The 14,812-nt window shown below is 42.5% G+C and overlaps 1 protein-coding gene across 2 annotated transcripts in view; it reads left to right on the top strand.

Moving 5' to 3' along the window:
- Positions 1–148: 148 nt before the first annotated feature.
- The window catches only part of LOC118104555 (AT-rich interactive domain-containing protein 3B), a 50,347-nt gene continuing 35,683 nt past the window's right edge, over positions 149–14,812 (top strand). The window contains exons 1-2 of one of the 2 annotated variants that reach the window (XM_035151521.2): positions 149–599; positions 1,792–2,424. In XM_035151521.2, the coding sequence (XP_035007412.1) occupies positions 564–599; positions 1,792–2,424 (669 nt within the window). In that variant the 5' untranslated portion in view covers positions 149–563. The other variant, XM_035151528.2, reaches the window with a different exon arrangement.

Genomic DNA, 14,812 nt, shown 5'->3' with positions numbered 1-14,812 from the left:
CAAATTGAAGAGTTTGAATGGCTCGGGCGGAACTATTGGATGAGAAGAAGTGAGGAGGAGGCCAGTGGGACTTGTTGCTGTCGCTGGGCGGGTCCCACTGCTGCTGGTGCGCCATGCGGGGGGTGTCAACTGAAGGGGGGGAGAAAAACGACGAGCGAGGGGAGTCACCTCAGCGCTGCGCGAGATATGAGACCGGGCCGCTCTGCTGTCGGTGCCTGTTCCGCTCAACAAGAACACCACGAAGGCGTCCGCGGGGGAAGGAGACGGGCAGAGTGAGCCGAGAGATCCCCCCCGAGAGGAGGAGAAGAAGAACGACAACAAGAAGAAGAAGAAGAAGAAGAAGAAGGAAACCACAGGAGCGTCTCCGTCTCTGCGCTCGCGGATCGGTCGCAGTCTGCGGCGCGTGCACACCGCCTCTCTGCCGCCCCCCTCCTCCTCGTGCGTGTGCGCGCGTGCGTGTGTTTACAAGTGTGTGAGACGAGCGCCAGGAGCGAGGGGAGAAGAAGGAGAGGGAAGAAGGATAAGAAGAAGGAGGAGGATAAAGCCAAGGAAAGGAAGGAGGGATGGTGGACAACTCCAACAGTAGCAAGGCGCAAATGGTGAGTCGCGGTGCCGCTCGGCGTCTCTTCACCTCTTCCTCTGAGCTGTAGTCACACGGGTAACGCAAGAAGAGTTATTCAACTTAACGTCACATTTTCTACAGGAGACAAAACAGACTTTCTGAGCGCATTCGACCTAAATGGTGGGTTATCTTTACGTTTACTCTACAGCCTCACAGCGACACGGTGGTGTGACCTTACAGAAGTAGCCGACATACATTAATGTGCTAGTTTAGCCGGTTTGTACGTCAACTTATTCCAAGAGCTGCTCCGCGTACGTTATCTGCGCATTTTGAGGATGTGGCAGGCAGCCAAATGCGGAAAAGGTGTACTTTTCCTTTTTTTCAGTTCGAGCTGAGATGGTTCTGCTCTTCTGTTTAGGTTAACTTGTGCAATAGTCAGTTTATCCTCTTTTTCCATTTAGCTAACACTGAAGTTATGGGCTGGTTAGAAGCAGTTTATGTCCCCGTCGGGTTAACTAGTTTTCAGCTTTAGCTCCATGAATGACCAGTTTACAGTAGTTACTGTAGTTGAGCCTTTCGTCTCGACAAATCACTGTTCTCCTGTTTTATGAACTAACAGAAACACTTCAACTGAATTTAAATGTCTTATTTCTTGTTGTATCATTTATTTGTTCTTGTAGTTGGCTCCTATAATATTAGTATAGTGTCGCAGCTCTATCTGCATGGACTCACTAAAACCTTAAACGTGTCCATTAGAATTACATTTTTTTGAAACATTAATGTATGCTTTCCGTTGTAATGAGCCTGTTGACATTAGTTACTGTGTCATTGATTTTTTTTTTTTTACACCCGCTCAGTTGTTTGTTTTAGTTTAGATGTAAATGTTGAGAGCTGAATCTTCCAGGGACCATTGCACATTTTCTCCTTCAATGTTAGCAAATAAAGTTCCGATTTATGACTGTGATGCTGCAGATTTTCCAACTTGGTCAGTGGCACGTAATCAAGGTCTTATCCAACGTTGACTTTAGTGATAGAGTGCAAGGAGTTATAATTTAGTAGATTTTTATTAGAATTATCCACATTTCACCATGTGAGGATATGTTACACTTTTTTTTTTGTTGGAGGGGGGTGATGCATGTGCCTGATTTCATCCTCTATAATGAGATAAAGGGGTAATTAGATTTCCGTATATGGTAGGTCATCCATGACTCCTTCTCTTCCTCCTACAGCCCAGTATGTCACAAGAGCCTGGTGTGGCCTTTCCTCAGAGCACCTCTACAGGGGGGATGAAGCTGGAGGCAGTGATGGAGCAACTCCAGCGCCAACAGCAGGCTCGACTTGAAATGGAGCGCAAGGAGAGGAAGCTGCGAGAGGCCCATATCATGTATGCCCAGCAGGTTGCTGCCCAGCAAGCCATCCTGGCAGCTGCCCGGGCTTCTGGGGCCACATTCATGGGCAAAAGCCTGGCCGGAGTCATCCCAGGAGGCGGGTTGCCTCCCCGGGTTTCCAATCAGAGCAGTGTGGACTCCGAAAGAGAGGATGATGAGGACAGAGGCCGTGATTCTGGGGATGAGGATGACGACAATGAAATGATGGAAGGAGACGAGGGCAGTGATGAGGATGAGGGAAGTGCCAGTGGTCTGGAGTTCCTTCGCAAGCAGACCCTCGCTTTGCAGCAAAGCGCCTCCCGCATCCCTTCCCGTCCATTTGGCAGTTACTCTGCTTCGGCCCCCCAGAGGGCTGCGTCGCCACCTATCAGAGTGAAGCAGGAACCTGACGAGGGCCTGTCTCCTGCGGGGCCTCACTCAGCTACCTCTCCTAATGGACAGGCAGACTGGGGTTTTGAAGATCACTTCAGACAGGTTAGTGCCCTGCCTTGGCTCCTTGTCACACAGTTCCCTCCCTATTACATCAGTTCCTGTTTTGGTCTTTTGACAGTTGTGTCTTCAAACCCCTGCTCATGTTTCTGTGTGTATTAAACCAGGATTACTCCATCTAGAATGTCAAGGCCCCCCTCTCTCAATAACACACTCTCTTAAAAATCTTTCTTTTAATTTCAAATGTTTATGCAGTCGCATCAAAACGATGTTGTTCATTATGATGTACAACCTTTCACTGTTCACCACTCTCCCTTTGAGTGTTCTGTTTGATTTCCCAGTCTAGCCTCCTACTGTGAGTGACTTGCTTAATCTTGACTCTTGGACAAACCTCTCCAGCTGTATCTTTGTGAAACACTTCAAATCTCTGCGGAGGGTTGACCGCCAATTGGCTTTTGTGGCAAAAAATCCTCCTAAGTGAGTCCTGGCAGCAAGCCAGGCTGAGGCGTAATGTGCTCACGCTCACTAGTTCTCTCCCTCTGCACTCACATTCTGTGTGTGTGTGTGTGTGTGTCTCTCTCTCTTTTCGATCACTCTTGGCACTTGAATCAGGCTGTGCCTTGGCTCTGATCCAGGTAGCAGAGTCAGGCTATGCAGGCAGCGCTGCTGCCGCTGTGAGGCTGTGGGTGGTTGGCCGGGTCAGCACGAGGATTTTTGTTGGGTGGGAAAGTTGGATGTAGTACACAGAAGCAACCCCTTGAGCCCCCACCCCAAGAGTTTCGGCTGTGTGCCAAGTGCACTTTCTTTTGAAGGTAAATATTGCCTCAGCACAGTGTTACAGAGCGCCGGAATGCCAACTGAGAACCAAGCTGAGCTACATGTGGTTTAGCATCATACCTTGGCACATAGCAAGTTAAAGACAGCTCAACTGCCTGAGGATGATATAAAAAGCCTTTGTTGCACAAGAGTGTGCAGTGTCAGAGGACATATCTGTGCTTGATCACTGGGCGGAGGGTGCAGGACTATCATGTGTCTGGATTTTATTACTGTCTATTTAAAGACAAATGTCTTTGAATGGTGGTTCTCTAGACCACATTGCCAAATTTAGCTGTGGAGCATGTTCATTAGGTGCTGACACGCAGCAAATATGAATGGAAAAAAACTAATAGATAGTAAAGTGGATTGCACATAAGCCATTGAATTACATATACAATTGTTAATTAATTAATTAATATAATTAATTAATATTGCACAGATAAGTGAGTTAATGGGAGTGCTATAGATGATATAACATTACTCCATACAATATGAACATTGTATGAAGTGGAGTTTCACTGCATTGGCTGCTTATTGTTTCCAGAGGTGTCAGAAAGAGTTGGGGGCAGGGGGGGGGGGCATTATTCTGTGGGCTTTGTGTGAATGTTGTCAGGGCAGAATATCACAGCAGCAAAGTTGTAGCTGACCAGTGCCCTATCTGTGGCCTGGCGTCTTTTATGAGGAGAGGCAGGCTGAGCCTGGGGGGTTGGGCAGGCATTATGGGATGAAAATTGGTCTGGCCTTTTTTTGTTTCCTCTCTTTTATCTTTCCTGTCATTATGTCAGCTCTGCAGTATTTAATGACTGCTCATCTCTTCAGGCAGTTTCAGGTTGCACTGCTGTAGGGGGAGGGGGACAGTGGATTTTTGATGTCATTGTCTTCAAGGGGCCAGAGACAAGCCTGGCAGATGCCACAAATACCGAGCTCCCCCTATAATAACAGGGGAAGCACATTTATTGCATTCTAAAAGTAGTGACAGAGAGGAGATGACTGGCTCAGGAGACAAATGTATGTAAAACCATTTACATTAACATTTACATTTCATGTAGCCAGTCACACTGGGTGGATTCAAAGCACCCTGTGTGTGTATGTTGTGGCCACTCTGATCAGAGATACTGACCTGGTGTTGAGTCATAGCAAACCAAGTTTTTAAAATGACACAAAAAACACTAATAATGTCCATTTATTCATTCATCTAGATTTCAAGCAAATTAAACTGTACTGATTTATGGTTCTGAGACAATGTATAGGACATGTACAACACAATGTGGCCCATATATACAATGAAAAGACAGTATATAGCTCTGTAGCAGCACCTATTTAAATTAAGTTTTACCCAGCAGCAGCACTTGACTGACAACCATTTGATTGGTGTGACTTGTCGTCCTTTACACCGAGTGTTTGGGGTGTATGTGAGTGGCGAGGGTCCATACAGGTCAGATTGGGGGTTGGCCGGACATGGGTAACCAGTGTTTTCATGTCAGTGATGTATGTGTGGTGACCTCATCCTTGTCTTAAACAGCAGAGTAAATAATTGTCAAACAAGGGGACAGACAAAGCCGTCACGTGGGGCGGACAACTGGCCGGCCTCAGCACTCTGGCCTCCACCATAGTGGGACAGAGGCTGTATGACCTCTGTAATCCCCCCCCTCACCCCTCCTGCTCACACACACGTCCACAGACCCCTATGCTCCTTGTGATCGTTGCTCTGTGATTAATTGAGTTTTAATCATGCCTGCAAAGCACAGATTGTGTCTTATGTCCCAATATATACTGGTGTGATTGCTTCCGCTGGATCGGCTGGATGTAGTAACTGAGCAGAATTCTGTGGTACGCTACAGGTGGTGGTACGCTACCATGGCTTTTGCTTACAAATTATACTTTCTCAAGCCATTTGCTCCTGTGCAATCTGCCGTTTGACAAATGAGACAAAATGGAGACTGAGCAGAGCATGTCTACATTTGCATGGCTGTTATAACAAAGGCAGAGTGATGACAAAAGCGCAAGACATAGAAAAGTGATACTCATAGTAGCACTTCTCTCATCACATCACAGGGTTGAATTGTAGGTTTTAGGAGTGCTACCAGGCACGCAGCCAAGTGTTGAGTTATTGTGTGGGTGGCCACATTTGAATTGTTTCTAAATGGACATATGGTGCTCTTGTGTAATGATATTGCATGACTCAAGGAAGAAAATTATATCATGAATATGTTGCATTACACAATATGTTTTTTCTTTTTCATTGCTTTTTATTGTGTTACAGCCAAGAGCTTAGATGACCAACTGCAAGCTAATGTATTTACCAGGCTCAATAACAAGGAGCTGAATAATAACCTCCTGCATGCCTGATTAGATTTATAGTTTCTCATTTCAGTCTGGAGATTCTGAAAACCTGAAAAACCGGAAAACCATTTCTTCAGTCATTTCAGACAAAGTAAATCAGTGCAACAGGAGAGCTCACTTTTTCTTTGAGGCAAGAGAGAAGAAGGTAGATATAGTCATGGCTGACTGATACTTTTAACACCGTAAAAGAGGTGGCCAACCAGACAACAGTGTTCCAAACCAGTTTTCTGGGAGTGACTGGGCATCTGTATCTGTTGAGCCCTGCCATCACTTGCCACCCGCGAAGCCGCTTCTGCTGCTGAGATACTGAAGGCTGCCTATCTGTTGGGCCAGTGCTGTTGCATAATTTAGCTGTCGCCCCAGCAACACGCCAGCCAGGAAGTGGGGAGTTACACGGCTGCAGCGCAGAGATCGATAAGAAATGTTTGTGAGCTTTTAGAAGCAGAAATGTTTTCATTCATTTTTCATGGATCATTTATGATAAATGAGGAGGATATTTGTATTTAGTAGATGGATTCAAACTTTTCATTTTGGCAGTGTAATGTGGAACAAATGATGACGCAAAAGAGAAAAAACAAAAGAAAACGAAAACAAATATCTCCCAGTGATAATGGGACACACACACACACACACACACACACACACACACACACACACACACACACACACACACACACACACACACACACACACACACACACACACACACACACACACACACACACGTAGAAGACGCTCTCTGCCTGATGTGCATCCTGTACACGCCAACCTGACCTGGTTTCTGCTTTCGGAGGGTTGTGTTGGTGTTTCACATACCATAACTGTCAGTGTATTTTAAATGGTGTACTTAGTCTTATTCCGTTTACTGGACTTCCTGTTATGCTGATGTAATAAAGCTGGAATTACCATCTGATCCCTGTTTGTGCAAACCGCTTGCAAATGGAGGTCATTCAGCTGAGGTGCATTAAACCATGTGGCAGTGCAGTAGAACAAGTGTGAGACCTGTATTATCTGCTATGTTCAAACTGTTGAGCTACACAGCAATTGAAGACCTCAACAATGTCTTTTCATTTCTGCTGTTAAAGAAGACAGCAATGTATTCATCTGACAATGAATACATTGTTCCACCTTATTTAACTGTCCAAGATTCAGACAATGTTATATTAAAGGTAAATAATAAACAATAAGTCAGCACATCAGTTATTGTTTACTAAAATTTAAATGTAAGGACTTTTGAGCATAATGAGGAAAAGTTAACCAATAAACCACTGTAATAGAAAAAACAAGCTTCGTAAATCAATATAAAATGGGGTTCCTTGACGTCGTGTGTCAAGGAATATAGACTTTTAATTTAAATGTAAGTGTATTCCTGATACATACTCTCTCTTTTCAATTTTTCTACTGAATGTCTTCAATTCTGCACCAGGTTCTTCCTCATCTGGTTGACTTCATTACTACAAAATTATATTACCAATGACAGTTGTGATGAATGGCCTTGACAGTAAATGGTTAACCTCATTTCAAAATTCCCCCCCTTAGCCAAAACACTGATCTCATTGCAGATTAGGTTGGATAAGGTGTCTGATTCTTGTTGTATTCTTCATCAACATTTCAACTGACCTGCCATTTATGTCTCAGTTCTTGCTTTCATGTCTTATGACTGTTTAATCGGAACAACTTCTACTATTCAACTTATATTTAAATGTATTCAGATTTATGGCTCAACCACTTTTTATGCATTCAAATTCCGTATCACATTCATAAAGCAAGTGTTCAGTACCAAGTATTCAGATGAAAATTCCTCCTTCAAAGAAACAAGATCCTCTGGCAAAAAAGTCCAAATGAAGAGAGAAGGCCAGACTCAATATTGGTCTTGCTTTTCTGAGATGGAGAGAGCTGCTTAACAGTTTTCTGTACTTGATTCGGAACTGGCTTTTCTTCTCCTCACCATCATAAGTAACTAAAATCTTTCATAATATGTTCCATGTTTTTGCATCAGTGAGCTGCTTGAGTAGGCAAAAGAACATTCGTTGACTTGTGATATTATGAATTTGTCCGGCAAATGTAGTTCTTTGCGGGGGCGGCTCTCAGGGAATCTTAAGTCAGTTGTGCTTCTGGTTGTGTATTTAGTGGAAGCTCTTGCTGGGCTTCACAACACCATGCTGGGACCACAAATCTGGCAGTGTGGCAGAAAAAGCATTTGCTTTGATCAGAGATCTAGTGGCAGTGAATATCGTACATACAACCCCTTTCTCACCGGTCAAAAACACAAACACCCACTAGCATCTGGCTTTGTCTGCAAAGCGAATGGATACAATTGGTATTCACTCCAAGGTCAAATGACTCTGCTGTAGACATGGGTTTTAATCAGCTCCGGCTCTGATTGGCAGCGATGGAAACGTGCCACTTGAGTGAACGCACTAATTTGGCAGTCCAGCAAGGTGAGAGAGCAGTTTTGGTGTGTTCAAATTTAATGCACCAGGGGGAAAAAAGTAGAGAGGCTAGTACTACTGTACTGGCCTTGGGTAAGGTTTGTTTTTAACTGCACATACCCACTAATTTTGGTGTGAAAGAGGTATACGTATACACACCTTTTAATGTAAAAGTTGCAATGTGTTAAGTTAAAAATAATTAAATAAGAAATAAAAGCTCTTTATGTTAGAAACAATTTTATTTTGGCATATCCTCCTATTAAATGCAAAAGTTTCAAAACACTGTTTTTATGGTATGTTTTGGTAGTCCAGAGTTTTTTACACACTGAGGTGAGCTGCAGTGTTTACATATTCATTTATACGGTGCATTCCTCTGGGACTTCTCAGTTTATGTTTGTAGTTCGGTGCTGTGTGAAGCTTGCTTTGCCTCATTAACAGCCGACCTCGGATGGTCGGGTTGGATGGAGGCGACTGGGCTTTCAGATCTGGATTGCCCTTTTTAATGGCATTTTTCTGATTGATGTTACTCTGCTTAATGTGGCCCGACTGCTATGGCTATGGTTGAATTTGTGTCAGGGTGGAAAATGAATGGCGTGCTACACAATTAGAGTTGTGCAATTATATTTTTCACTTCCAGTTTCCAGTAGAGCTCTAGTATAGGCAACATGGGAACATTTAACTTAATTAAAATTGTCTGTTGTATTATAAATAGCAACACAATTTTTTTCCTGAAACATTCAAAGTCTGTATATCCTAATCACTATGTAGAATGCAGTCATTTGAAAATCTGGGTAATTTTGCTGCATTTGGCCTCCAAATCCTACTGGTGAGAATTTTTGCACCCAAGTGTTTTTTGAAAGTTTTTCTCTTCCAAATGTCAGTTTATCGAAGGTGTAACAATCCTCGTATAGAACAAGCTTCATTTTGTGCTGACCCGCACTTAACAGCCATGTGTGGAAGATTTCCCCTGCCCAGAAATAGAGGTATTGAATTTAGTAGGGAGATGAAGGGGGAGGGAGAGGGAGGAGGAGGAGATGCTGTGTAAGAGGGGTTAGTGGTCTGGCTCAACACTACTACACTGCCCCACCCAGAGGAAACATTCCAGACGGAATTAAAGAGTTAACTCTTCAAACAGTGAACATTCCCACCGGGGGCTCCCAGCAAGAGACAGGGGGTTTGATGGGGGTAGGTGGGTGGGTGGGTGTGCGTGTCCGTGTTGTAGTTGGGACCCTGATTGGTGATCTTTCAATTCATTTCACTCAGTGTCGCAGTGGTTGTAAAAGAAAAAAGCCAAAGGGTCTGAATGGGAGGAGCTGGATGGGAGGGCCCACTGGTGTAAGCAGAGACACTTTTTTATTTGTCTGAGCCCCAAAGGGCACATCTGCTGCTGGCAGACGGGAGGAGGCTTCTCTTGGTGGGACCAGTCCCCTCACCTCTGCCACATCACGGCCTGGTCAAACAGTGTGAACTACAGTCTGTGGTGATGATTCCGCGATCGACAAACCAGACTTCATGATTTAGATTGTCAGGTTTTTTACCCTTGGATTAATTGTGCTGGATCCTTACGGGGTTCATCAAAATGAGAAATGGTTTACTCTAATGGTTACATTTTCACCACACAGTGATACTCTGGGTTGAAATATAAACCACAAAAAGCATCTTAGATGGAGAATACTTGGACCAAGCTTCTCTCAAGTGGAGCTCTGTGGTCCTGTGGTTTGAAAACATTTAGCATCTTGCATTTCAAAGTGTTTGTGCCACACTGCTAAAGAGCTATATATTTTCATCTCAACGCATTTTTATGGCATTTTGCCTGTTTGAGTGGATGAGACTTATACGCCATGTCTTATACCTCTTTTATGCATATTTTTTCAAACGTGGATACACATCCTAAAAATTGGAATGTTTGACATCACAAATGAAAAACTTGAGAAACTCTCTTGTTAAGGTTTTTTTTTACCAGTGGGAAAGGGGGCTTCTGATACCACCTTAACATTTTTACTTGTCCAGATTTTATTAATTTAGAAAAGACATTCATACTTCTCTCATGGTTTGGCTTTCCCTACTCCACATGTAGCTCTTTAAAGCTGCTGTACTTTGCGGTAAAATCCAGAAAATGTACCCAGGGTTTGCCTTTCACACATGCACAACACAGTGGAAGGTTCTCTGAACAGACGCGTTCACAGAAAAAAATCCTCCGTTATTCAGGCGAGGGGTGCAGCAGACAGAGGCAGGAAGTGACGTATTAACTCTGCTGCAGAGATCATGTAATTTTGTTTGCAGCCCCTCGACCCCGTTAACTTTACATTGTTGTTGGTCTCTTCTACGTGTATGACACCACGTTTTCACCGGGAGACATTTGTTTTCGTTTTTTTCATTTTTTTCCATTTTTGCATCTGTAGTGTGTTAGAAGGTTCATCCAACCCCCCACTCCCTCCCGGTGAATCCAGCGGGGGATCCCCTGCTGGGTTCACACATTGACTTCTCCTGGATCTCTACAGACATTATACTAGGAGGCCAGGTGGATAAAGTCCGTAGAAACTGTGGAGTGTCTCACTCTGACATTTTCATTCAGACATGCATCTCCTCCCGAGAAAATCTGGAGGAACTGCGAAGTCCAGTGCACTCAGGTGTGAGTGTTCCATACTTCTCTTCAGATCCCACTTTACATGCACCAGTCCCCCGATTAGCAGAAACATCTTCACAAGAGGAAGGAACATGTCATGCTCCTTTCAACAGATCCATTTCCTTCTGCTTTGACCATGTGTACCTGTTTGGAGTACAAGGTCTTCCTGTCTTTGTGTGAGTGTCTGCGTTACAACTGAAGTAATCGCTCCTGCAACATAATGCAAATGACTTTTTGTATGACCCCTCATGCGCATTGTCACTGAGGGCTACAATTCTCCTCTCCATTTAATTGAATTGAAAGGCAAAAGTTCTCACATTTAAATGCAAATGGGGCATGTCCATTAGAGTTGTCACACTTTTTTTTCAAATCGACCCTGGAGGATTGACTTCCTTGCTTCTAATGGAAACTGAGCTACTGATGCCTGTTGTAATTTGATCAGTTGGTAGTGAAACCACAAGTCCCCCTCCCCACATCATTGCTGGTTCCATTCCTCCTTTACAACCACTCCCACCCAGCATATCTCAACACCTGCTCTTTAATGAAGGCAAACAGAGGAGAGGGGAATAGCCAAATGAAACAAAGACATCCACCAACGCCTTTGCCAGCTGCAGGGAAATAGACCCAAGGTCATATGACACTGTTCAGCAAAGTCTCCTTGAGTTTTATATAGGCTTACTGCATATAGTGATACATACAGTGTACATGTACAGTATATAATTCTGTAATGTCATGTGACTACTGTGTGCTGCAGTGACCCCTGGCACAGTATGTGAGGTCCCATTGTCCTTGTACCATACATGGTCTCTTATATACTGTATATTTAACTTGTCCATATTCACACCACTGATGCCAAAATTAATTAAATGGTCTATATTTATATATCGCTTTTCTAGTCATGATGACCACTCAAAGTGCTTTACAGTACAGTCTATTGCCATTCACCCATTCACACACACATTCATACTGTGCATCTGTGGGCAGCACTTTTTCTATGAGGGGCAATTCGGGGTTCTGTGTCTTGCCCAAGGACACTACGGCATGCAGATGGGGAAGACTGGGATCGAACCACCAACCTTCTCTACCCCCTCAGCCGTCCCCTGTACTTTTTATTTTAAAAAAGGATTTTATGATCAACATGAACATGACAACTATCACAGTGCATTTTGTCTAGCACAAATATTTCACAATATAATCTTTTAAGGTATTGGAATACTGTCACCACCACTGACTTGAGCTTCATATCATTTCTTGTTCTATAACAATACACTGTTTGTATTTTTTAAATGGAAATTAAATCCTACTCTTTTCAAGGCCTTGTTGAGTGTACATCTTTTCATTTTGCAACAGAAGCCAACGTTTTAAACACCATTAACACATAATCCAAGAGCTGTACTCTTATGAAGAAGACTAATTAATTATTTGCTGTTTTGGGAATTTCATGACAGATGGAGATCACAACAATTTTTTTTTATAAAGGCTGTACTGTTTTCATGAGGTGCAAAATGGCCTTGCCAATGCTGGTGATACTGATCAATTGAAAATGGCCGGACTTGCCCAATCTAAAGACCAATTAGATGGTAGAGTTTATCAGGGACCTAAAGCAAAGTCAGCAATTGTGTGTATGCGTTTCAGCCACAGCCTTCTCCAACGAAAACAATTCAGTTGAAAAAATGAATTGTCTCTTTGGGTTCTGGCCTCTGGCTTCGCTCCTTGTAGAAAAGGCCATACGCTGAGGAGGTGTGGACGTGAAGAGTGAGAGTAGCCTATTGTTAGTGGCTTTCTTGGCTGTCTTCTGCAGTTGGTTTGGCTGAGGTCCAGGCTGGTGTCAGGGGCCTGTAGGTGCTAACTGGGCCACTGTGTCAAGGCCCTTGGGTAAACACAGCAGCTGACTGGGACCTGGCACAATGCCACACGGAGGAGTAGGAGGTGAGAGAGACGCACGAGGCTTTTCTTTCTCTATGACTTGCCTGCTTTTCAAATCTGCACAGTCACTGTGCTACCTGCCAAAATCCCATGTAGTTTATAATAGCATGTGGCTCGGTTGTCTGCCAAGTCTTCAAACACAAGCTGAGCGTAATGTTTCGCTTGTAAGAGGGGAACCACCAGCAGAGGAGGAAGAAAGAAAAAAAATTTCTTGGCTGCGGCCCAGGAAACGTCACATTACACTAAAAGCAATGTGTTCTCAGCTCAGCTTCCAACATTTACATTCAACATTTAGGGCTGTGCAACCCCCATAGCTGCTCACTTCCTGAATCACAATCATCACAAGAAACTAACAGTAAGACATGTCTGTCAAAGGCTCTGGCTAGTTATCTTAAATGTTGTTCCAGTTTACTGACAGCTTCATTTATTCATTCATGCAAGTTGCTGTGTGTTTTTATGAAAAAAGGAAGACATGCATCACACTGTTTTTCATCTTAACTCAATTATTAGTTTATGCATTCAGCTTTATAGAGGTAAAGTATTTGACAGTTTGAAATGAAAGTGTAACCTGTGTTCGATGGATATTTCAATGGGTGTCATTCGCACACACATTGTTGGATTCATCACTTGTATGACAAAAAAGCCACATCAGTTCTCTGACCTGTAGCTAATCCGGTTAATAGACAATCACACTGTGAATAGAACTATGGACCATGTCAACTGCAGTCGATAATTTCAAAAGTCACGTTAGTAAATGATTAAAGAGTGGCACAGAGAACTGAATTATTAACAGCTTTGACTGAACTGAATGTAGTTTATTTTAAGAACTATATACTGTTGATTATTAAGGTTATCAGAACTGTTACTCTATGCTTTCGTGTGATGAGGGTTGGATTTTGTTTGTTTTTACAACAACAACAACAACATATATATAATATAATTTGCAGAGGTGTAAGTTTAAAGCAGGTACTGATTGTGATTCTTTTTGTCTGAATTTTACATTACACGTATCGGGTCACAAAGTCACTATATTCTGAACAGATATCAGCATATTAATGTGGAACTTGGTCCAATAATGTTTGTGGTAGATTTGGTGGGATGTCCCAACCCCCAGCAGAGCCGGCCTTGATTAGCCAGCCATCTGGTCAAACAAAGACATCTCAGGTTTTCCTGCCCTAAATAAATGTGATTAGAAAACCTGAGGAAGCTCCATGCTTTCAGCACAGAGAGAATTTGTGATCAGATGTTTTGGATCAAAACTGATCGCAACAAGTATAAAATGATTAACACAAAATTGGAACAGGATCTCATACATTTGATGACAAAATTGGTCTTAGTCGATCATTCAAACTAACTAGATAAAAAATTTGATAGCCAAAAAAGAGCTTCCATTATAGCGTGGATAAAAGTAATTTTTTCAGTGGAACATTGGAGCTACATTAAATTTCTATTGGCATGAGAGAATGTAAATCATGTACTGTGCTAAACTCTGTTAATATGTAAATCATTTTTAACTCTGTCTGTCTTTGCATTTATTGGTTTAACTATTCTCAGTATACATGCATCTGCCTATCTGTTTTATTACATTCAGTACAGCCTGTTTGCTCTGTTATCTATATAATATTCCCTACGTCTACAACAACACAATGTCCCTATATGAGAATCATTCATGACTCATCAATCATCAATTTTATCTAATCTGATCATATATACAGCACCTCGGGCATGTCCTTTTATTGAATGGACTAGAACATAGAATAATAAGATTCAATGGCATTTTGTATCTCGCAGCTCTCTATAAAATCTATCAAGTGTAGTAATTTGTCTGCCAAATATAGTTTCTCCTTAAACAGGATTATGCTGAAAGGAATACCTGGATTATGTATTGTAATATCTGATTGTTAACTTTGTAAACTAAGATATACATATGTTGGTATGTGTTAATAATTAACTGATGATTGGTTAATCTCTGAGAAGGATTCTGTGATCAATAATATATAATCCAACAATTTGCAATGTTGGATCAGCATTTTTTTTCTGCAGCTAAAAGCAACACGGTTCAACATGAGCAACAGAGCGTGTGATGCAGAGTCCCAAGTGGTTTTCCATAAGACATGATCTCAAAATAAAAGGTGTTGGACATAATCAGTTCACTGGCTGTCACTTCTTTTGGTGTTGCTCCCTTTCAGTATTTAAATGTAATCCACCTCCAAAAAAAAATCTTCTTTCCAAATTCCCTCTTGACCTTGCTCATATTTTGAAATAAAAGATCAACACATTAAACAAATTT

This window comes from Hippoglossus stenolepis, chromosome 1 (assembly GCF_022539355.2).
Source record: "Hippoglossus stenolepis isolate QCI-W04-F060 chromosome 1, HSTE1.2, whole genome shotgun sequence".
Classification (NCBI taxonomy): domain Eukaryota; kingdom Metazoa; phylum Chordata; class Actinopteri; order Pleuronectiformes; family Pleuronectidae; genus Hippoglossus; species Hippoglossus stenolepis.
Note: the sequence above shows the minus strand (reverse complement) of the source record. Positions and strands in the feature narration are given on the sequence as shown.